The sequence below is a fragment of the Sarcophilus harrisii genome, chromosome 4, assembly GCF_902635505.1.
Source record: "Sarcophilus harrisii chromosome 4, mSarHar1.11, whole genome shotgun sequence".
Lineage (NCBI taxonomy): Eukaryota > Metazoa > Chordata > Mammalia > Dasyuromorphia > Dasyuridae > Sarcophilus > Sarcophilus harrisii.
The window spans coordinates 456,603,377-456,627,861 of NC_045429.1; the positions used below are offsets into that span (position 1 = coordinate 456,603,377).

At 48.8% G+C, this 24,485-nt stretch overlaps 1 protein-coding gene across 3 annotated transcripts in view; it reads left to right on the forward strand.

Moving 5' to 3' along the window:
* The first annotated feature begins 1,462 nt into the window (after window positions 1-1,462).
* Window positions 1,463-24,485, forward strand: part of INPP5D (inositol polyphosphate-5-phosphatase D) — a 122,914-nt gene continuing 99,891 nt past the window's right edge. For 2 of the 3 annotated variants that reach the window (XM_031968177.1, XM_031968175.1), the window contains exons 1-4: window positions 1,463-1,577; window positions 6,564-6,662; window positions 11,624-11,930; window positions 24,316-24,379. In XM_031968177.1, the coding sequence (XP_031824037.1) occupies window positions 11,797-11,930; window positions 24,316-24,379 (198 nt within the window). In that variant the 5' untranslated portion in view covers window positions 1,463-1,577; window positions 6,564-6,662; window positions 11,624-11,796. Of the gene's footprint in view, window positions 1,578-2,969; window positions 3,080-6,563; window positions 6,663-11,623; window positions 11,931-24,315; window positions 24,380-24,485 lie in introns of those variants that run through there. The other variant, XM_031968176.1, reaches the window with a different exon arrangement.

Below are 24,485 nucleotides of genomic sequence, written 5' to 3' on the forward strand. Positions count from 1 at the left end.
GTGAGATCACGTAGTCTGAACGAGCCTTTCCAAGCCGGGAGGCACAGAGTCTCAGGCGACCTCACTGTCCTGGCCCTCCTGAAACATGAAGGGGTCCGGCTGAGTGGCCCCAAAGCCCCCTTCCAGCTCTTGGACCAAAACCCTCTCTGCTCTCTCTCAAGCCTCCCCTCCATGTTAGGGGCCATCACTTTCCACCCAAGTCCTTCTCAGTTCTGCTCGGGCAGCCCTTGGCTCTGGAAAGGTGGGGTCCCTGGCTGGGCCATAAGCCAATGTGGGGAAGTGTGAGGGCACCGAGGGACGGCTATGTGGGCCCCGAGCTCTGATGAGAAAGAAAAAGGAGAAAGGATCCGCTTCAAGAGCTGGACTTGTCTCTGAGCAGACTGCCAGGGTCCCGAAAGGTGGCAGAGCTTGTTCTTCTGGGAGAATGACTGGCTGACCTTTCTGGGTCACGGATCCCAGAATTACAGACTCACAGAAAGGAAGCTCAGAGACCATTCAGGCTGAGCCCTGCTTGGGGGAGAATGTTCTCTCCCATGTTCCAGACAAGAACTCAAAGACCTCTCTCTGGTGAGGGAGAGCTTCCCCTCGCGAGGCAGCACACCCCTTTTCCACAGCTCAAATTCTTTTTTTTTAATGCTGTTTTTTTCCCTTAAATACACATATAATTTTTAATTTTAAAATACACATTTCTTTATAAATCAGGTTCTTCGGCCCCCCATTTCCTTGTCTGAAGCCTCCCTGGGCATCCTCAGGGCTTTGGCACTGGCTCTAGGTCTGTCCCTTGGAGCCAATTAGAAAAGTCGAGTCGGTCTTTATATGGCAACTCTTCACCTCCATGAAGACATTCCCCGCTCCCTCCAGAGTCCTCTTGTGTCAGGGCTAATGGGAGGCAGGGATGTGGAGGAAGGAAAAGAGCTTTGCCTTTGGAGACCCAGCTCCGCCAAACGTCACCATCCACGAACATTGATTAGGCGCCACTGTGCTACATACAAGATGCAGTCCTGACCTCGGGGAGTTACGTGCTAATGAAGGACAGCCGGGGCACCCAGGACGGATCCGACTCATTGTTATAAACTTGTCATAAAACCAGCATTTACAGCAGCGTCCTCGGGTTTGCAAAACGATCTTATTGGACCCTCGCCCCCACCCTCGGAGGCAGGTGCTGCCGATATTCCCAATCTAGAAGGTAGGCAAAGATCAAGGGACTTGCCGGGTCTGGGGAAGTGTCTTCGGTCGAATTTGAACTCAGATCTACCCGCCTCCGGGCGGGCGCTTTATCCGCTGGGGCGCCCCCTAGGCGCCACGGACGGTACCGATCTGGGCCGACCCAGGGTGTGCCCGGCGCAAGGTTTGGACGCACTGGTTAGTGGCCCAGCCCGGCCCGGGCAGCCTCTGCATCTCCCCCGGGCTCTATGATGCTGCTTGTGGGTAGAGGGGACACCGGCGCATCCCTTCCCGGGTCTCCATGGTAACCGTCCGAGAACCAAGTCATTTTCAGAGAGGCTCAGGAGGAGGCTCCCTCCACCTCCGGCAGGGCGTGGTCCAATGTCGGTCCCAAAGTTCATCAAGGGGACGAGGTAAGGTCCGCTCCTTGGTTCCACAGCCCCTGGGAGGCCGTGAGGCTCCGGGGCCCGGGCCACAGGGCCGGGGGGCCGGGGCTCCCGCTGGGACAGGGCTTGGGTTCCCTTTTGCCCAACCCCCCTTCGTGCCGGCTTGGCCAGAAGCGGAGGGTGTAACATTTGGGGCCCAAACCGGTCCCGGAGGCGTTTTCCGGAGATGGGGCAAAGCCGGGCTGGGACCCCAGTTCTGGCCTTTGCTTTTGCCTCATCCGAAATGGGGAAGTGGGAACTGCTGGGTGATTTCTAGGCCCTTCCAACAAATTCAGTGAACATTTATTGAGCACCTGCTGTGTGTCAGACGCTAGGCTAGGAGCTAGGAATGAATAAGAATGAACAGCCCCTTGCCGACCAAGATCACTCAAACACTCTTTTTCTTCTGTCCTCCCTCTCTTTCTCCTTCTCTTCCTTCCTTTCTTTTCCTCTCCTTCCTTCTCCATCCCTTCCTCCCTCCTTCCTTTCTTTCTTTTCCTTCCTTCCTTCCTTCCTTCCTTCCTTCCTTCCTTCCTTCCTTCCTTCCTCCTTTTTTCTTTTCCTTCTTTCTTTCTTTCTTTCTTTCTTTCTTTCTTTCTTTCTTTCTTTCTTTCTTTCTTTCTTTCTTTCTTCCTTCCTTCCTTCCTTCCTTCCTTCTTCTCTTCTCTTCTCTTCTCTTCTCTTCTCTTCTCTTCTCTTCTCTTCTCTTCTCTTCTCTTCTCTTCTCTTCTCTTCTCTTCTCTTCTCTTCTCTTCTCTTTCCTTTCTTTCTGGAAAAAGCAGCCACTGATGGTCTGTTCTGGGAGAGAAAGTCTGAAATAGCCCATAAGGAAAACCCAATGGGCAGAGGGTAGCTCCACAGGAGTGACACCTGGCAGGAATCCAGTGGATTCCATGTGATGCCCAAGGACAGATTGTGCTGCTTGTTGGTCCTGGCCCCTTTAGTGAAATGACACTCCAGCAGATAGCTGCATGGCAACCTCTCTTGGGAAATGGCATATCCAGTGATCCCCTAGCTCTCCTTGGGGATTAGCATTACCCCCAGCACCTAGTGAAGTGTCTGGCAGAAAAAAGGTGCTTCCATGTGTTTTTCATTCATTCATTCATGAATTCGTTTATGAATTCGTTCATGAATTCGTTGATTCATTCATGCCTGCAGAATTGAGGTAACATTTCATTCCAAAAAATTCTACTTGGCAAACATTTTTCAGCATCTTCTCTTTGCCAGGGCCTGTGCCCTGCCCTCAGATAGTCCTGCCCTCAAGAAGGGCACTCCCCAGGAGAGAGGAGGATAAGACACACCCTTGTCTGCACTTACCTCATAAGACTGACAATGAAAAGCCTATATTAGGTTTAAAAAAAGGGCCAATGGCAGCTCTTGGGGGGGGATTAGGGAAGGAGTGCTCCCCCCTCTCTTTCCCTTCTGATGATGGAGGCTCCAGGCCCTGCTTCTCTCCCTAGGAACAGCCCTCTCCACCTCTCAGACAATAAGTAAGCAATCCTTTTATAACATTGCACTCTGCCTGCCTTCTGCCAGCAGTGCCCTCCTCATACAGTTGCCAAGTTGGCAGCTGGAGAGTTCAGGTGTGATTATTCACACCCCACAAAGTCCCAGGTGCTGCTCCCCCAGGGCAGCTTGGTCCACCAAGGACCAAGGGGGAGCCAATGGTGGCCCCTGAGCCCACAACTGAAGGAGTCCTAGAGGGAGGGAGGCACTCCTGGACTGCCTCTCTGAAGGATGCTGCTCCTCGCCCATTCCTGATGGCTCCTGTCCCCTGCCATACCCAAGGTTCCTCTCCGTCCAGGCTCTGTCTCCCCACCTCCTGCTCACCAAAGGTCATCACCTCTGTGACTCAGAAAAAGCAAGTCTTCCTGCCATTCTGCAGGCAGGAGGAGGGGGAAGAGCCAACAAGATGCCCCCCTTCTTTGCCTTCCCCTTTCACTCCTGGGAGTTGCTAAATATTCTCCTGACCTTTCCTGCTCCCTCCCCCATTCCTCTTGGCCGTATGACACCCCTGCTTTATATGGGGGTACACTGTACCTCTCAAAGGACAAGGCCCATGGAGAGCAGAGAAAGTGTGTCTCACTTTCTCCCAAAAAACCCCAGTGCGCCTTTGGGGGTTATTTTTTATTGATATCTTATGTTTTTCCATCGCTTTCATTTCCAAATATATCCTTCCCCACTGTCTTGTATCAAAGACTAAAAAAAGAGATGAGGAAAAGCAATTTAATAAAACTAACTGACTTATTAGCCAAGATACTGTATGTGATGTTCCACACATAAAGTCCTTCATCTCTGCAAGGAGGCAGGCCCATCTCATCCCTTCTTTGGAATCAAACTTGATTATTATAATGACACAGTATTCAATTTCCTACTGTTGTCGTTTCTCCCTCCCTCTCCCTCTCCCCTGTTCTTTCTCTCTTTTTGTCTCTCAGACTCTGTCTCTCTGTTTGTCTTTGTCTCTGTCTTTCTCTGTCTGTTTCTTTCCCTGTCCTTTTCCCTCTCCCCCTCCCTCTTTCTTCTCTTCTCCCTCTCCCACTCCTTTCCCCTCCTCCTTTCTAGAAAGAGAACTCTTTCTTTGTCTCTGACTGTGTCTCTGTCTATCTCTATCTCTGTCTCTGTCTCTCTCAAATGACCAATAACTCCAATCACATTCACTCTGACTTCGTAGCCCAAAGTATACACCCCTTGGCGACCATTTTTCGTATTTTTCTCTTGGGCTGCAGAGAGCATGGGTTTGGCCCATGTAGGTCATGTGAGTCCACGTGGTTCTGCCTGGATGTAGTTCAGAGGAAAGAAAGGTTCGCTATCTCTCTGGTCTCATCCTCCTCCCCTTCTCCAAGGGAGAACTTGATTTTTGCCCGGAGGGAAAGCAGGAAGTCAGGGCCAGAGGCTGCCGCTCTGCTTTTCTTGGAGGGGACATCAGGCTGGAATTCTGTCTCATCTGCTCCCTTTAACATTATTAGTCCAGGGGGGTTAACTTTTAGGTTCAAGCTGAGCTTCTGATTGCTCCTATCAATTTATCTCCCTTAATGGAGAAGGAAATCTCCAAGGTATATAACTGAGGCTTGATGCCTTCCTACCAAATGCCAGTTCTGCAGTGAATGAATAAATAAACCCATTTATCCAAGTCAATAGCAAAACAAAAATCAGAGAAAGTATATGTTGGAGAATACATCCCAGACAGAAAGCAGAGTGAATGAGCCCTTGAGAGTGAGATAATTCAGTCCAACAAAGAGAGCGAGTCTCGGCTCTCACCCAGGGGAATGTCCAAAAGCTCTAGGGTGGTAAGCTGGGAGAAGGGACTGGCTCCTCTGCATGTTGCCTTCCTCCCAGACTCTTTCTCTCCTTAGAGATCTGAAGATAGTCTGAAATCAAACATCTGCCTTCTCTCTGGAAGTTCTGAGCAGAACCCCAAGAGCTTTCCTCCTTGAGCCATCACCAGTAGGACGGTCTCGTGCAATTGATCAAGGGATCCATTCTCTGGGATGGGAGCTTGAAGTCTTGTAGGGTTTAGACCGGCTCATCCCCATTGGCTCTTGCCAATGCTTTTCCATGCATTCATTTCCATGACCTTTGTCACAGTCACTGGGTCTGTTATGTTCCTGGGTCCCCTTCATCTAAGCTTTCTCTGTATTCTTCATTGTTATTAATTCATCTGGACCAGTATTATTTCATTCCATCAATGGACCCTTTAGTCTTTCTTCAACTGACAGGATGCCTTTGTCTTAACAAAAGAGTGACTCCCTCTGTGAGCGTATGCAGCGTTCTGCCCCTGTATTCCTTCACCTCTCCAAGAGAAAAGAGTGTATCTCCTTATCTGTTCTCTAGGACTAAGGTTGGTCCTTACAGTCACTCAGATTTCAGCATCGTTTTTAGGCGCATCCTTTTGTAATCGTCATATATTTTGTTTCTCTGGGTCTTACTTCACTCTAACTGATTACACAAAAGTCTTCCCTTGTTTCTTTAAATTCTTCATATTTGTCATAAGAGTTCAAATTCAGCTTCAGAACTCATTAGCTGTATGACCCTGGGCAAGTGAGTTTAGCCTGTTTGCCTCAATTTTTCCATTTGTAAAGTGGAACAATCTTATCCAGCACCCAGAATTCTTGTGTGGCTCAAATGAAATCATAACTGTGAAGGGTTCCGCACAGTGCTTGACAAGTAGTAGATAATTTGTAAATTTTAACTCCGACTATTATTATTATTACCCAGTCGGAATGGCTTCCTTCCTTGCCCAGCTCTGCTTCGGACAATCCCAGTCCTTCAAAGCACAGCTTGGCCTCCCCTCCACAAAGCCTTTCCCCATAGTTTTTGAGATCTCTTCCTCTTGAAATGACCTTGAATTTGTTTGCCTGTGTGTTCTATTTCTCAATAGACTATAAGTTCCACAAAGGTAGGGATTGTGTTCCCCTTTTTATCCCCAAATTAAAGAGTGCCTTGCCCACAGTAAGCAGCGAATTTAGGTCTGCTTTGAATTGTTGAACATTGGAGGTGGAGACAGGAAAATCTGAGTTTTAATCCTGCCTCATTCACTTCTTAATTGTGTAACTGCAGGCAAGTTATTTCACCTCTGTCTGCCTCAGTTTACCTTTCTATAAAATAATATCTACCTCTGGGGTTGCTGTATCAAATGAGAACATGTAAAGCTCTTTGCAAACTTTAAAGTGCTCTATAAATTGTAGATGATGATAATGCTGCTGTTATAAGCACCAGAAATGCAATATAGAGCTTTACAGATCATCTGAGGTCTGTGGCCACCCACCCACCTCAGTGAGCATCAGGAGTCTGTACAGTGGGTTAACGGTTTTATATGAGGCCGATTGGGACCAATGTTCTCTCGGAATGGCCCCAATTGCTGGGCCTCTGTACGTGGCCAGTGAGTGAAACTTTGGGGGGTTTTAAAAGGAGTGACTGGGTGGGCTCAGGCTCAGGCCCCTGCTCAGACCAGCCTCTCTGTTTTGTTTTGTCCAGTCCTATTTTCATGTTTCCCAGGAAGAACAGGAAGGAAAGTCGAGGCTTGGCTAACATGGAAGGACTTAAGGCAAGGATGACTTGCAAATTTTAAAAAAGGTATTCAGTGTTTTCCTACTTTTACACTCAGGATTCTCCCTACAAAAGACTTTCTCCCTTTCCTTCCTCCCCCCCAACCCCCTTCATTTAGGTCCATCCTTACCTAGTCATAGGCTTGGGGGAAAATCACCTCCTCCAAGGCCCATTAGCTCCTCCCTCAGGCCTGGAGGCCTTCCTTCCTCAAGGACCTTGATTTCCTCCTAAACTGCTGGCAGGCCCCTCTCAGAGCCTCTGGGGATTCTCAAAGGGTCTGAGAGACTCAGTAAAGGAAGCCTGCATGCTGGGAGTGCCCCACATTGATGAAACCATAGCAACTGACTAAAACCAAATATTACCCATGGAAGATCTTACCATATGTATTAGACATCCAGAGCACATCAATGGTCTTATCTATAAAATGGAGATAATAACAGGATCAGTTGTCTAGTTGTTATCATTATTGTAGGAAGTGACAGAGATAGAGATCCTTTTAGATGATGGAGATAATAACCGGATCAGAGTTGCCTAGTTAGTTTTATAGGAGGTGATAGAGATAGAGATCCTTAATAGAAGATGATGGAGATAATAACAGGATCAGCTGTCTAGTTGTTATCATTATTACAGGAGATGATGGAGAACGATCCTTATAGAAGGTGATGGAGATAATAATAACAGGATCAAAGTTGTCTAGTAATTATTATAGGAGATGATAGAGATCCTTAATAGAAGCTGATGGAGATAATAACAGGATCAAAGTTGTCTAGTTGTTACTATTATTACAGAAGATGATGGCGATAGAGATCCTTATAGAATGTGATGGAGATAATAATAGGATCAAAGTTGTCTAATAATTATTGTAGGAGATGATAGAGATCCTTAATAGAAGCTGATGGAGCTAATAACAGGATCAAAGTTGTCTACTTATTATTATATGAGATGAAAGAGATAGAGATCCTTTTAGAAGGTGATGGAGATAAAACAGGATCAAAGTTGTCTAGTTTTTACATTATTATAGAATGTGATGGAGATAGAGATACTTAATGGAAGATGATGGCGATAAGGAAGCACAGAGGCAGAGACACCCTAAATGGGGGACAATGTAGGGCAGTGGAAAGATACTCTTCGTGACCCAGTTGGAGTTTTCTTGGCAAAGATACTGGAGTGCTTTGCCATTTCCTTCTCCAGCTCCTTTTACAGATGAGGAAACTGAGGCAAACAGGTAGAGTGGCTTGCTCAGAGTCACACAACTAGCCTGGAGCCAGATTTGGACTCAGGAACATGAATGTGTCTTCCTGACTCAGGACTCTCCACTGGGTCACCCAGCGGCCCACCATCAGAGTACCTGAGTTTATAACTCACCTCTGGGAGCCTCAGAGTCTTCCTCTGTAAGAAGAGGGGGTCCGACTTGGTGACCCCCCGAATCCTTTGTAGCTTTAGGTTTGGGATCCGTGGGGAGCGGATGTGTGGTGAGGCTCAAAGCGTCCTACGTGATCGGGGGCACGGCGCAGAGAGCCAGCTGGAGATCTCGGAATTGTCCGACGTGATCACTGAAAGGTGAGGAAATTTGCTTTGGCAGCATGGCAGCTGAAGCCGACTGGACTTTCCTGAACTTTAGCCCCAGTGTTCTGGGCGGGTGGCTCAGGTCAACAGATGGAGCCTGTTGAGATACAGAGAAATGGGAACCAGGGGGTAAAAATAAGAGCTGGCTTTGGCAGCCAGAAGGCCCTGTGGGGACGCCTGCATTTCCTCCTCTTGGCTGCCCTCTGCTCTGGGCTGTTCCTGCCCTGGACGAGAGATGACCAGATTCCAGCTTCTGGAAGGTGAGCGTTGTCTTGAGACCACTTCTCTGGGGCCTGATTCATTGCCAGGCTGAGGCTCCCAGCTCAGCCACGACTCAGCATTTGGGGGCAAGACCCAGAAGGGGAATTAAGATATCATGAGAACAATCTGCCCCTGACAGTTCCTTTGTGTCATTGGCCACATGATAGGAACTGGACTGCCGGGCCCCTGGGCTGCCGGGCCCCTGGCTGCCGGGCCCCTGGGCTGCCGGGCTCCTGGGCTCCCATCCTCAGAGAACTTCTCCACAGTCCCTCCCTTGTTGCTGCAGGATGGCAAGGCTGGAGAAGAACAATCTGGAGCTGGGTCTGTGGGGACAGACCCTCGCCCTCCAGCCCCCTGCACCCGCCAGCTGAAAGGATTCTCCCTCAGTTTTCCCAGAATGCTCTGTCAGGATTAATTGATTCCCAACATTCATTGTGTTGGCTCTGTATCAGTGGGGCTTCAGAGGTCAAAAGCAAACAGACCCTGCCTTCCCAGCACTGTTATTCTACTGAGGGACACATACTCTCTATGCTGTTACAAGGGGACTATGCTGTATTTTGGGGAGCTGGAGTCGAGTCTCTCCCTGGTGCCCATCACTGCTTGCTCTGAGGTAGACAGAAGCAGAGGGGGCTCCCCAGCCTGGGGGTCCCCGGCCTCTCCTCCTGTAGGTCTGTGTTCAACCTAGGAGAATGCGGATTTGGCTCCAGCTCCCCCCTTGCTTCTGCTTTTTTACTGCCAAGCAAATCCCAAACATTAAATGGAACCACTGTTGACAACATAGCCACCATCTTACTTGTGGAAATGTGATGGAAAACTGGATGGGCTGCACCAGAAAGGGAATCAATGAATGAATGAATGAAAGAAAATGCAATTATCAATGGCTCACTATGTTTAAGCCCTGAGGATACAAATAGCAGAGCTAGTCCTCAGTTCTCTCAAGGAGCTGACATTCTCCTGGGGGAGACGTCTGGGCTGCAGGGCAGAGGGAAAGGCCCCGCCGTGGCCCGGTGAAGGCCAAGGTCTCCAGAAGCAAGGTCTGGAAGGGCCATGTGGGCAGCTCCTTGGGCTTCCCAGCCCCGTGCCACCTGTAGTCACTTGGGCTCCAGCTCCCATCAGTCACTGAAACTCAGGCTCCACAGCCGCCGTTCTGGATCTTCTCACCCCCTGGTAAGCTCTGCTCTTCCGGCATCGAAGGGATCCCGAAATGCCCGTCTGGATCTCTGGCTGCCCAGCGAGGAGGAGATTATTAAGCCTCCTATGTGATTCAGGCTCCAGGAAGGGGCCTCCCTCTGAACCTGGGCTTGGCCTTAGTCATCCCCCACCTTTGGGGTTACCCTCCTTGTGCTCCCAGGTCCAGCTGGGGGTCTCTCCAAAAGGCCCTGGGGCTGCTGAGAGAGCTTGCTGCCAGGAAGGGGCCAGGCCTGGCCGGGGTAAGTGGGTGGATTTTCTGCACTTCTTCAGTGGCTCCGGGGCAGGTAGCAGGCCAGCTCTCCTCCCTGTCACCTTCTCTGAGGCTGGGGACACACACACAGACACACAGACACACAAAAACAGACACACAGACAGACACTGACATATATACTCAGAAACAGACACAGACACAGAAACAGACACACTGACACTGACACAGACACACAGACACTGACACAGACACACAGACACAGAAACAGACACAGAAACAGACACAGACACAGACACACAGGCAGACACTGACACATACAAAAACAGACACAGACACACACAGACACTAACACACACAGAGAGACAGAGACAGACAGACACTGACACACACACATACAGAAACAGACACAGACACAGACACAAAGATAGACACTGACACAGATACACAGTCACAGACACACAGACACAGAAACAGACACAGAAACACAGGCAGACACTAACACAGACACACAGACACAGACAGAAACACACAGACAGACACTTATACAGACACAGAGACACAAACAGAAACAGACACACAGACAGACACTGACACAGACACACACACAGATACAGACACACACACACACACAGCCACGCGCGCACGCACACACGTATCCCTCACCTCTCTCCAGAGATCCTTGGATCCCCTCATCACTCATGCTGTCTTGAAACTTTGCCTCAAGGAAGCACCCAAACACCAGACAGGTGTGAGATGTGGGCCGTCTGCTGGCATTCCTGCCCTCAGGGCCAAGCTCTCATCCCCTAATCTCTGACTGAGACTAAAAGCACCAGGAGACCAAAGAAGGATGAGCCCTGGGGGTATTGAGCAGAGTGAGGAAAGATGGGGCTGGAAGTCAGGAGAGACCAAGGCCTTCCTCTGTGCCAAGGGGGGGCCAGCCTGCTCAGCTTGGCCCTGCAGGGCCCACCTAAAAGCATGGGGCACACTTTGGCTTTGTATGAAGAGATGCCCGTCTGGATCTGAAGAGCTGCCCCAAAGTAGCCCAAGCTGCCTAAGGAGGCTCTGAGCTCCCCATCCTGGGAGATCTTCCTGTCAGAGATGTGGCAGAGGGCATTCTGGGGTAGGGACAGCTTGGAGCAAGTGGCTTCTGGGATCCTGGACCACTCAGAAGTTCGGGGGGTCCTGCAGAACTAAATTTGCCTCTTGGGGGAGGCACTATAACTTTCCCCTTATTATCTCTAGTTCCGAGCACACATTTGGGCACTTGATAAATGTTGAAATGAATTCAGGCTCTTAGCCCCACAAAGTGGAGACTTTGGCCAACATCTCTCTCTTTGGGTGTCTCTGTATCTGTGTCTGTCTTTGTGTCTCTGTGTCACTGTCTGTCTTTCTGTGTGTGTCTCTTGTCTGTCTCTGTCTGTTTGTCTCTGTGTGTGTGTGTGTCTCTCTGTCTCTGTCTCTCTGTCTCTCTCTCTCTCTCTGTGGCTGTCTCTTGTCTGTCTCTGTCTCTGTCTCTGTCTGTCTCTCTCTGTGTCTCTCTTTCTCTCTCTGTCTGTGTCTCTGTCTCTGTCTCTCTCTCTGTGGCTGCCTCTTGTCTGTCTCTGTCTCTGTCTCTGTCTCTGTCTCTCTCTCTCTCTGTCTTTGTCTCTGTCTCTCTATCTCTGTCTGTCTCTGTCCCTGTCTCTCTCTCTCTCTGTCTCTCTCTCTGTGTTTCTGCAATGAGGAAGTCCTCCACAGCTCAATTTCCTTTCCCTCTCAGAGCGTCTGAAACAGGAAGTCAAGGCAGTGAAGGGAGCCGCAGCCGCACTGAGGACAGTGGACTAAACGTTTCAGGGGCTTCTCCTACCCGTCGCTCAGTGGCTTATTGCCCGGCGTGGCCTTGGGGTGAGCAGACAGGGCTGGGCCCTGCAGCCACTCTCCTGAAGACCCGAGATGGTCCACTGCTGGAATCATGGGAATATCACCCGTTCAAAGGCCGAGGAGCTGCTCTCTAAGACTGGGAAGGATGGGAGCTTCCTAGTGAGGGCCAGCGAATCCATCTCCCGAGCCTACGCTCTCTGTGTCTTGTAAGTACGATGCCCTCTTCCCCTGCCTTGCCCGCCCTGTGCCATGTGCACTTCCCTCTTCCAGACCCTGGGCTTCATTGCTTAGTGAATGTAAATTCACCGTGGGGCCACCGGGAGCAGTGCCGGGTCCTCCGGCCTCGGACCAAACCTCGGCCTCAGTGTCCTCATCTGAAAAGCAAGAGGGTTGCACTGGATGAGCTTTGAATTGATCGTCCCGTGTCCCGGGTTCAAATCCTGACTCTGTGACTTATTGGGACTTGTTCCTACTTGGGGAAACGTAATAATGCATTTGATGGTGTGCAACGTCGCTCCGAGCTCTGATCTGTGATCCCCAACAACCCCAGAAAGGCTGGCCCGATGTGGGGCTTCTAAAGGGGGGATCTTTTGTTGTGTTTGACCCTGTGCAGTTAGGGATCAGGCCGGGGCTCCCCGAGGCTTTGTTCCCCAGAGGTATGGCTGTTCTGCTTCCCAGAGTTCCCTTTTGAGAGAGAGTCAGGCAGACTGTCCTGGGCTAGAGGTAGCGGGTCACTGAAAGGGAGAGATCTCTCCCCGATGATGTAGGGAGTCCCAGATGCAGGAGAGGCAAACAGAGACATTGGACCAACGTTGCTGGGGACTGGGGCCTCTTTTATTAAACCCAACTCTGATCTTTGAGGAGCAGAGTGTCTGTCAGGAGGCCGAGAGCCTCCAAATACCTGCCCCCCCCCCGGCCCTGGCGCCCAAACTCAGAATTTGTGGGTTCTGTATGTTTGTGGGTAACCAAGATCTGTAAACTGGCCGGGGCCCAGGGAAGGGTGTGCCCTCCCGAAAGGGGCTGCGGGGAGCCTCTGCTCTGCAATGTGCAGAAGAGGAGGCCCCCGGAGCCCGCGTCCTGCTGGGACAGCCACAAGAGGGGCTGGGAAGAAGAGGGAGAAGGTTGAAAGGGAAACTGCAGAAGGCGGCTCCAGGGACAGGGGCAAAGAGGGAGCTTGGGAGGCAAGAAGGGAAGTGATGGGGAGAGGTGGCGGAGAGAAGGACGCTGAGCTGGCAGCTTCGTCATTGGGCCCAGTGCCCGGCTCAGAGCCAGCCCTTGACAGATAAATCTTAGAGACGATCAGTCCATTGTGTATGGAAAGAAAATTAATTTGGAGCGCCCTGAGCCCATCCGGGATGGATGGAAGTCAAGCAGATGAGCCATGGGACGGGAGAGGCGGGCTCCTCTCTCGCTGCCCTGTGAGGGGAAGGAAGCACATGCACAACGGGGTCTCTGAGTCTGAGCGGGGGGAGCCCCCGGGGGGGCGTGACACCCAACCCCTCATCTCCCGGGGAGGAAACCAAGGCTTGGGGAGATGTCGAGCCGAGATGGGCAGGGACAGTGAAAAGGCTGGGGTAATTTGTCTACATTGTCAACATGGATTTGGCTGAATAATTCTTCACCCCGAGCCCATCCCCCCAGAAATTACAGTTCAATAATTCAGATCTATAAATGTTCATTGAGTGGGGGGGGAGGGGGGAGGAGTCTCCACCAGACACATTTACACAGGTGTGTGACATAAATATGTCTGCAGAAGGGGGTGAGTTCTGAGAAGCAGGCAGCCTCTCCTCTTTCCCTGTCACATGCTGAGGGGGTGCATTGGGTCTGGCCCGGGTCTGCCGGGACCGGGGGTCCGGCCCTCCTCGGCGCTCTCCCTTCTTCCCACTGCACCTCTCTGAGCTCCTCTTTGCACCATTTATGGGGTGATCAGGCACAAGCAGGCGTCCCCCTTGAAAGACCAGGGAGAATTGGGGCGGCCCCTGCCCCAAGCCTTGAAGGAAGGCCGAGAGTGGGGAAGAGGAAGATGGTGGACTGCGGAGGAGGGCCAGGTGTACCTCTGAGTGTGTGCTGCAAGCGCGGGGTTCTGTGCCCCCATGATCAGTGTGGCCCTTCACCCAGGCTGGGGGATGCCCTTTCTTTCCCCTTCTAGAGTCTGGCTCCTTTAGATTCACCAAGGGACCGATAAGAACCTTCCCTGTTCTTCCATAGTTTGGCTCTGGTCAGAGTTCAGATTACCAGGTACTTCTACCCCAGGGGAATATTAAGTTCCGTCCCCCCCTTTTTCACTTCTTTATCTCCGGGTCTAACACAAAGGTCTGCACATTGTGGTGCTTAATGCATGTTCGCTGCCTTGAGTCAGACTGAATCAGGAAGGGAAGGAACGAGGCTGCTGAGCAGTTACTGGGCCTGAGATGCCAGGCCGAAGACCTGGGACTTTACCCTAGAGGCAGAGGGGGTCTGAGCGGGGAGGGCGACAGGCCAGTGACAGAGACAATGCTTCTGGAACGATGTGGGAGACTGGAAATGAGGAGGGGATCGGAGTGGGGGGGCGCTCTGGAGGAAAATGAGGAAGGCTGGCCCAGGGAGGAGCCTGCAGAAGTGCAGGGAAGGGATGGAGGCCAGAGATGCTGCGGAAACAGTCAATGAAGTCATTTCGAGCTGGGGGGGGGGGGGGGGGGGGGGGGGGGGGGGAGAGGGGTTGTGGGTAAAGAAAGAGAGGGAAAGGACCGATCAGGAGCTTGGTCAGAGAATCCGGGAATAAAGTGGGAGGTTCAGGCACCAAGGACTGATTGGCAAAGGAAGGAGGCCGACCCAGCTGACCGGGAAGATGGCGCTGTCCGGGACAGAAACAAAAGGAGGAGGAACTGAGACCTGGGAGGCAGGGGAACCTCGGGTTCTGTTCTGAGCATTCTCAGCCTGAGATGCTGGGGGACGTCCAGGTGGAGAGCTCGGCTGCCTTTGGGGAGGAGCTGCTGAAAGAGATGAGAGCTCAGTGGTCAGAGCAGGGGGCCCTCTCCACTAAAAGGGCGTCTGGAAGACCTCCATTTACCGGGATCCATTGGAATTGGCCGGTGGTGGTGCTTCGTGTTAAGAGGAGCAGATCTCGATCACTGTCTGCTGTGGGTCCCACTGTGGCCAACACAAGTTCAGCTCGTTCCGCATAGGCCAGACTCGGGGAGTCCCCGTGAACGTTGGGAGCCTCTCTAACTTTGTGCCTCACGTTTCTCCTGGCTGCTCCTTGGCTCTCGGAGCCCAGCCCCTTCTCCCAGAGGGCCCCCGTCTCCCCATCACCCAATCGATTTTAGAGTTCTTAGGAGAGACTCTGAGTGCGTCCTTGGGTGGCTTTTCTCTGCCCAACCTGTGAGTTCAGCTTTGCACTGATTTGAAGCTTGTTTGTGCTCATCCGTCACCCTTGTCATTCACACACCCACCAAGGCACTTGTTGATTCATCCCCCCCTTCATTCATTCTTTCACTCATTCATTCTCTCTACCACGAGCTCCTGGCTGTTGTGCTCAAGGGCCTAGGCGGGGGCCCATTTGGGAAACAAAGGTAAAGGAGACATTGCCCCTTGTTCTTTGAGAGCTGAAGGCCTGAAGGGGCAGGGGATAAAACTTGTATAAATAACTCTGAAAGGAGGAAGAGGGGCAGGTTGCCTTAGCAGGAAGTGAGTTCACCAGCTTGGAGGTTTCCCATGGGCAACTTGGATCACTGCTTGAAGGGATCATGGAAGAAGAGGTTCCTTTGTAATAGTGACTGGACTGGGTGGGCTCTGAGGTCCCTCCCAACTGAGAGAATCTGTGGCCTGAGATTCGATCTCACGGGGACTGGTGGGAGTCAACAGGGCCCCTGTCAGTCAAGAAATCCAATGGGGTGTTGGCTGTGTTGTGTTAAGAACATGGCTTCTGGGAATGGAGGAGCAGGGGCAGAACTGCCCCCCACTCTTCTCTGCCCTCCTTAGCCCTCACCAGGAGAACGGGGCTCCATTCATGGTTAGGCAAGCCAGAAGACAACCAGAAGAGGGGGGCCTTGAGTCCATGACATAATACACCCAGCTGGAGGAAATGGCGGGGTTTGACCGGAAGAAAAGAAGACTGAGGGCAGGACAGGAGAGCTGAATTCAAGTATTTGCTGGAAATTAGGCTTAGAAGAGGGATCTGACTTGTCTCTCATTTCCCTAAAGGGCAGAACTGGGGGCACTGAGGAGCATTTGCAAATAAACTAATTTCATCATAGCTGATATTAACAGCTAATGTTTATATAGCACCTACTATGTGCCAGACCTGTGCCAAATGCTTTAAAATTATTATCTCATTTGAGTCTCATGACTGCTTTGGGAAGTAGGTGCTGTTTATTTTCCCCAACTTACAGATGAGGAAACTGAGGCAGACTTGCCCAAAATAAGCTAACAAGTGTTTGAGGCTAAATTTAAACTGGGTTTTTGATTCTAGGCCTAGTGATCTATTCACCGTGTTGCCTAGCTGCTTCATTTAAGAGTAATTTCAGAAAGAACGTCCTTTCAATCAGAGCTATGGAAGAGAAGGAGGATAGGAAGATTCTCCGGGGGTGGTGAGCTTCCTGTCACTGGGGGGTCTCCAAGCAGAGACTGCAAGGATGTTGCTGAGAGTTTTTTGGGTTGGTCATGAGTGGGACAAGATAGTGGTGGCTGCAACACCATCCAGCTCTGGCATTGGGAATATCTCTATAGCTGTCCTCTCCTCCAAAGTCCGGGTCCAGCTACTCTCTATGGAATGGGTCTGCACGAGGATGGAAGGATGGCTATGACACATGCCCAGTCCAGGATGTGGGTTCAGGGGCTCCCATGTTGGACCAGCATCTTTTGGGAAATCTACCTCAAGGCAATATTGAGGGGAATTGGGCCGGATGAGTTCGGGGCTGTTGCCCAGAGCTCTCCCCCACTCCCTCCAAAAAAGAAACCCTTCCAAAGGCAGAATAGACTTCACTTCAGATCTTTTATTTTTAAATTTTCATTTTATTCTGACCTTAACAAATGCCAAATAAAGTGAACATTTCCATAAACAAAATAGAATAGAAAAAGCAGATTGCACACGAAATGGCAGGTTTTTAATCTGTACAACTTATTTTTTCTTTTAAGTCAATAACAAATTCAACCTGAACTTTCAAAGCTATCCTACTGGTCTGTAGTTTCTTCTGGCCTTCTAGCTCTTCTCTTCTGTACATTTTTAAAAAATGCTTCAATCAACCTTTCTTTTTCTTTCTGGAGGCAATGCCATCACTCTCCCCTCCATATACTGTAGAGAAAAGAAAAAGAAAACCCTTGCAGCACGAAAGTAGCCAAGCCAAACTAACCTCATATTGGCCACGCCCCAAAATGTGGGTTTTGTTCTGTAGCCCCAGTTCATCACTTTTCTGTCAGTAGATAAATCACATGTTTTATCGTTGGTTTTTAGCCGTTTTGCAGCAAAGTAACATACCGTCCTGCTTTGTTGCTTCTAAAAATTTGATCCTGCTATTTTATTTTTTTTACTTAATAGCATTTACTTTGCCAATTGCATGTAAAGATAATTTTCAACATTTTTTAAAAAAGATTTTGTTTCAAATTTTTCTCTCTCCTTTTCTTTCCTCCTTTGCCCCCATATGGCCAGCATCCTGCTCTGACATAGATTATATAGGTTTAATCATGTAAAACACATTTTCACATTAGTCATGTTGGAAAGAAGAATTTATTATTTTTTAAAATGTATTGATATTTCTTAATCACCTTCTTTCCTCTACTCTCCCCAGAAAACTTGCTTAATCACCAATAAAAAGGAAAGGAGTTGGGGGAATAATTTATCAAAGCTAATCAGATTAATCTGACAATTTACCAATGTTCCAGACCCAAAGTCCCCCAGCTCTGAAAAGGAGGCAGCAAGAGGTGTCTTCCCTTCCTCCTCCAGGCCACGCTCAGTCAGTCCCTCTGATTACCCATCATTAGCTGAGGTCCTTTCTGTCGATTATTTTCCTGGGTCTTTGCTGCCCTCAGTTTTAATTGAGTTTTTCTGGGCTTCTCCAAATGTTGTAGACTCATCATTTCTTACAATTCGTGCATGTTCCATTACATTCACACACCCCACTGTGTTTGGCCATCCCTGAATCATTGCTTCTGTTCACATGTATCTCACAAATAGAAGGAACATTAGGGGGCTTCTCTAGGGTTGTCCCTGCCCCAGACCTTTGCCACTCCACAGGGGGTCGTGCCTGCTTAGGGGAGTTGACTCTGTTCTCCATCTTGATTCTTTTTGTAAAGGGGATGCTCTCTCCATAGAAAGAGACAAGACATCTTGGGCTGGGACCTGAGGATGAGGAGGCTTTGAAGGTGCCTTTAGCTCCTTGTCTGTGATCCATTGTATAGCTTCTGAGACAGGGCCCATTACATATACTGCTTTTGGAACTTCTTACAAGGCACTTTGCAAATATAAGTAACGTATATTATTTATAACATATATTATTTACACATACATATATTTATATTTTATATTATATGTGTATTTCATACATAATACATACATCAGACCTTCCACTGCTTTCTGACACTGCTGGATTTGGAGGAGGATCATCTGTCTCTTCCACTAGCCACTATATAGCCTTGGCCAACTCACAATTAATAATACTAATAGCTAATATTTATATAGGACCTACTATGTGCCAGGCAAATATCTCATTTGATCCTCACAATGACTCTGGGAGATAAATACTATTATTATCCCCATTTTACAGATGAGGAAACTGAGGCTGAATAGACTAAGTGACTGGTCTAGGGTCACCCTGCTAGGAAAGGCTGGAGTCTAACTTTTCTGAGTCCTTGGTTTCTTCTAGGTTAGAGATAAAAATCTTTGTAATGGCTCCCTCCCAGTTTGGGTATAAGGTCTGATATTTAAAGTCTCTCCTGATTTGGCTCCGATCTAACTTCCCAACTTCTAAGATTCTTAATCCTTTCTGTGTTGTGGACCCACGGGGTGGTCAGTCTGGGGAAATCTGTGCAGCCCTTCTTAGAATCGGGTTTTTAAATAATCCAAGGAAGTTCTGAACTTCAGTTGGGATGAGTGAAGACGTACCTTCTCCCCCTCCCCCCAAGTTCAAAGACTTCCCGAAATCCATCCATAAGGATACCTGTTCTAAGCCGAGTTCCCATCACTCTGCTCTTCTCATGCTCTGTTCTAAGCCAACTGACCTATTGCTGGCCCTGCCATCTCCGGCCTCTGTTCCTTTGTAACACTGTCTGGCTGCCCTTCTCTGCCTCCCAGAATCCCTCGCTCCTTCCTTTCAAGGTTCAAATTTCACCTCCCAGATGAAAGCCCCCTCCCAGCCCTCAGAACTCTCTTACTCACACGTGAAGTTGCTGCTCTCAGCCAAAAAAGTGGGAGGTTTTCTCACCTCTCCCTTATTTACATATCTGCAGGAGGAAATGTCACAAGAGTATCACATGGAAAGATAAAAAGAAAACTGACCCCCCCTCCCCCTCCCCCACAGCTCTTCAGCTGTTCAGGCCTGGGAGACTGAGGAGATGCAGGGAGGGCATTTCTCCTTCTCTGATGGAGGCAGGAAGGCCGGACCAGATCGCCCGGTGACTCAGCAGGGAGCCCTTCAGCCAGAGGACTGGGGGGGAGGAAGGAGAAACTGCAGGGGCTGGATTCTAGTCCCGTCTGGGCCATTTGTCCCTTCACACACACACACACACACACACACACTCACACACACACACACACACACACACACACGCGTGCTTTAACTGCTTCTCACAATACTCTTCCCCAGATGAAAAGCTCAAGGTCAGGAAATCTAGGTCTGAAGGGCAGAGCAAGCCACAAACCTTTATTAAGCTCCTACTGTGTGCTGGAATTAGGCCAGGGATACAGAGGCCAAAATGAGACAAATCCCTGCAGGAGGTTACATTGTATCAGGTTAGACACAATGCATTAATTCAGTGCCTACTGTGTGCCAAGCCCTGGGCTAAAAGGATGGGTATAAAAAGACATACTGAGTCACAGTCAGTGTCCTCAAGGGGCTTCCATCCTGTGGGGTGGGGGTGGAGAAAGAGACATCCACAGATCTCAAGCAAGCAACAAGCATTTATTTATTTAATTATTAAATAATAATTATTTATTATTACATATTAGAATTTAAATTGTTAAAAGTATCAAATAATTAAAATAATAATTATTATTTTCAAAATACATACAAAGATAGTTTTCAACATTCACTTTTTCAAAATCTTGGGTTGCAAATTTTTCTCCCTCCCTTCCTCTCATCTCCTCCTTTAGACAGCAAGTAATCCAATAGAGGTTAAATATAGTGCAGTTCTTCTATATATATTTCCACATTTATCTTGCTGCACAAGAAAAATCAGATCAAAAGGGAAAAAAATGAGAAGAAAAAAAAAACAAGCAAGCAAATAACAACAAAAAGAGAGCAAATACTATTTTGTGTTCTACATTCAGTTTCTAGTCTTCTCTTTGGGTACAAATGGCTCTCTCCATCACAAGTCTATGCGAATTAGCCTGAATCACCTCATTGTCGAATACAGCCATGTCTATCACAGCAACAAGCATTTATTAAGCACCTACTGTGTGCCCATCACTTTGGTGGGCTCTGGGTATACATAGACAAAATCTAGCATAATTCCTTTGTCTGTCAGAGGGAGGAAGCCTGTTTGAGTGGAGTATAAATAAATAAGGTCCAGGAGAAAGAAGGGGAGACACTGGAAAGGGGGATATGAGAATACTTCATGGAGGACCAGTGTTCAGCTGAGCTGTAAGGACAACGGAGGAGAGGAGGGATGCCGCTCCGTGTGGGGGGAGCAGTAAAAATGGCTGCTTGGCTGCCCCCCTCACATGCTCTGGGATCTGGGCTTGGACTCAGGATGTTCTGATCCACGACCCAGCTGTTGACACATGCCGGCTGTAAGCTAGGACTCGAGGAAAGGAATCGGTGGAGGGAGTTTCCTCACTCGGGAGTTCTCTGTGCTCCTGCGATCCCTGGTTCTTGGCCACATCTGGCCTCTGCTGCAGTGACCCCAGTGGCTTTCTTCCGCTCCCCCTCCCCCACCCTCAATGCCCCACCTCGGGTGTGGTGCTTTTCCTGGTGAACTTGAAAGAGCTATAGAAATGTCTGTTGTGATTTGGCTTCCTTGAGGTGGGAGGTGGGACAGAAGCTGCCTGGCTGGCCAGCCCCGCCTCCTGGAACTCTCTCGGGAAGAGTCCGCTGGTCCTGAGCCCCGGGAGACCACCCCAGCTGGGTTCTGTCGGCGTTGGTGTCCGGTGCTGACAGTAAATAAAGAAGAGTTTATTGACAGGGGATTGTGCAAAATCCGACTGGTCTGCACTTGGAACCCGGTGAGACCCTGGGCGATCTTTTCACAATCTAAGCCTCAGTTTCCCCATTTGCAAAATGAGGACAGATTTAGAGCTGGGAGGACTGTCAGAGGCCATGAGTCCACCCCCCTTCGCTTTACAGGTGAGATTGAGGAGGTCACAGGGAGCAAGTGGCGGGCCCCAAGTCCTGGGTCAAGCTTCCCTTTTTCTGTACTCTGTTGACAAAACAGCTATCATGGTTCTGAGGAGCAAAGGTCGGGGAAACACTCGTTCCATCCAGGTTGGAGCAGCCATTGTCTGAGTTCCTTTTTCCCACCGGATCCATGGTCCTATGAGGCAATAGTTCAGTTAACAAGGATTTGTCAGGCTCCACCATGTGCTTCACATTGGGGTGACCAAGCGAAAAATGGAGCATCCCCTTCCCTGGAGGAGGTGACTATTTGGCTAGATCCTAAAGGGATGCAGGATCATCTTCCAGATGCCTCAATTTTTTATCTCATAGCCCTTCCTCCCCTCTGGTCACTTTAGACTCTCAGCCATGCTGGAAGAATGAATCTGAAATCCTAAAAGTCTGACCCTCTTGGGCTGAGATCTAGGCTCACCCCTTTTGGTAGTGCCTTTGGAAAAGATTGTTAAGTCACGATGTCTCAGCCCCCTTAGTTTGGGTTTTCGTGAGGATTCTGAAGGCCCTGAACAGGACCTGCATGGGTTTCAGGACCACCTTATTTCTCAGTACTGAGGATGCTGGGAAGGTACTTTGAGAACCCTGAGCCAGTGAAAGAAATTCTCCTGTTACCCACCATGCTTTGAGTCATTGGGTGGGTTGAATTTAGGGTTGGGATTTGTGGAATGGAATTACCAGCCAAGAATCCCAAGCTTCACTCATAACCTGTGTGAGCTTGCTTTTCCTTGATTTGGACAAGCTAGTTTCTGAGGCCCTTTCCAGCTCTCAGTCTAAGAATCTTAGATTCCATTTAGTTGGCTAGGAGGCCACTAAGTGGGGCAGTGGTTAGAGTGATGGGCCTAGAATCAGGAAGATCTGAGTGAGTGACTGAGGAAGGATTTGAACTCAGATCTGGATGACACGTCTAGTGAGTGACTTAGGAAGAATTTGCACTCGGGCCATGACCAACCCATTTTCTTTCTGGGCCTTGCTTCAGTTTGAATTTTCTCTTTGGTTCTTTATTTGTACATCACAGAGGGCTCATACTCACCTCTTCACTGCTCTCTGAGCTGACTTTCCAACACCAATGCCACTCAACCTCAATTTCCTCCTCTGTGATGTGAGGGGGTGAGTTTGATTTGCTCTCAGATCCTTTCCGGTTATAAATCCATGACTCTGTAAGCATGAAGCAAGGAGGAAGGCCCCCTTCAGCAAGTCGGGCTGGACCTTTCCCCTTCCCTTGACCTTCGTACAAGATGTCTCTCTCAGAGCCTTTCTCTTCAACAACCAATTCCTATTGGTCAGTGAGAAGTGAAGAGTCAAGGGGGAGATCAGAGACGTGTTGTGCCCTCTGGCTATTTATTACATGTTTATCTTGGTTCAGATTTTGATCTACTCTGTGGGGTAAACCAGGGGCCCCATCCAATACAATTCTTTCTGCTTCTTTATTGCTTCTAAGGTAATTTTTAAAAATGGTCACAAAACTGTCCAGAACCATGGGAGTAGATGTAGTTTTCATTTTAGTTTTGAGTCTTTTTAAAATTAAGGTGACAGGAAATGTTGTTTTTAAAGAAATAAATGCAGCACGGTGGAAGCTGCGGTCAAATTGATACTTCATCCATCACATGAGAGGTACATTAGATGGCGGGCATCTGCCAGGGGTATGTGGGCACTTGCCTAAGCACCCACGTCACAGAGAGTCCTGACTTTGTCCAGGGTTATCAAAAAAAATAAATAAATAAAATAGAACACAATCAGTCAATGCACTGGTTTTTCTTAATTGCTTATTATTTTCTGGGTTCTGGTAGTTCAGTGGTTTGGCAGATAGAGCACCCAACCTGGAAACAGGAGGACCTGATTTCAAATTCAGCCTCAGACACTTCCTTGCTGTGTGACCCTGGGCCAGTCCCTTAACCCTGTTTGCCTCAGTTTCCTCATCTGTAAAATAATCTGGAGACAGAAATGGTAAATCATTCTAAAATTTGCCAAGAAAACCCCAGATGGGATCCTAGAGAGTTAACCTCTCTCTGATGAACACATTATTATGGTCTAAGAATTGTGCTAGAAACTAGGGAGGTAATGATAGTAGTGAGACAGACTTGCCCTGAAGAAATTTACATTTTATTGGGGGAGATGCCATTTATGTACATGTATAAATGTTTATTTCCATACATAGAGTGAAAAGTATGTATAAAATATTAAAACATGTAACATAGTGAAATGAAATGAAAATAATAATCACATGTAACAATAAAATGATAATATGAAATATATGAAAATAAAATAATAATTTATAACATTAATAAAACAGTACTAAATAAAATGACATAATATAACAAAATTATAAAAATAAAATAATAATTTATAATAAGACTAATAAAATGAGAATATATAAGTAAAATTAGACATCTATTTAAAAACATCGTTTTCTAGGACAGTCCAAGTGTGGAGGCCCCTCGCAGCTTAGAGAATCAGGAAAGCTTTCATGTAGAAGGAGATGCTGGAGTTTAATTTTCAAAGAGGCCAGGGAGAGGAGGTGGGAGCTGCCCTGGTATGGAGGCCGGCCAGTGCAAGGCGGTGGGGGAGGGACCTTGGGAAGGCTGATCTGACTGGAGCACAGAATGTGGGGGAAAGGGAGGAAAATGCAGTAAAGCTAGAAAGGTAGATTGGGCTCAGCTTGGGAAAGGCTTTAAATGTGAAACAGAAGTCGGTATTTGTTCTGAGGAGGAGAGGGACGTCAGCATCCGTCCACGTTGGGGCAATAGCCGGTGGCTGGATGGGAGGTGGGTCGGGGGGGATCTGGCCAGAGCCTTGGGATTTCTTTCTCCACGATCCCTCAGCTCTTCTTGCCCAGCTCTTATTTAGAAAGCCCTTAGCACAGTGCCTGACATGGAGCAGGCGCTTCCTTGGTGCTTCTTTCCCTCCTTCCCTTCCCTTCTCCCCAAACTCCCAAATGGATGTGTTAGAGACATCTCAGCTCGGCCTCTAGTGCATGAGAGATCAGCGTAATCTTGAAGTTACAAAAAGACTAAGCTTTTCTATGAGAAATGGATGAGCCCGAACAAGTTCTAATGATCCATCTGACCTGTTGCAGGTTTCGGAACTGCGTCTATACCTACAGGATTCTGACCAATGAAGAAGAGAAATTCACTGTCCAGGTAAGAGTATATTCTCACCATTGCTTTATGATTGGGAGACGTAGAAGGTGAAAGAGAAAAGGAGAGAAAGAACCCCAGGGAGGTAACGTCTCCCGGGAGCCTTCTC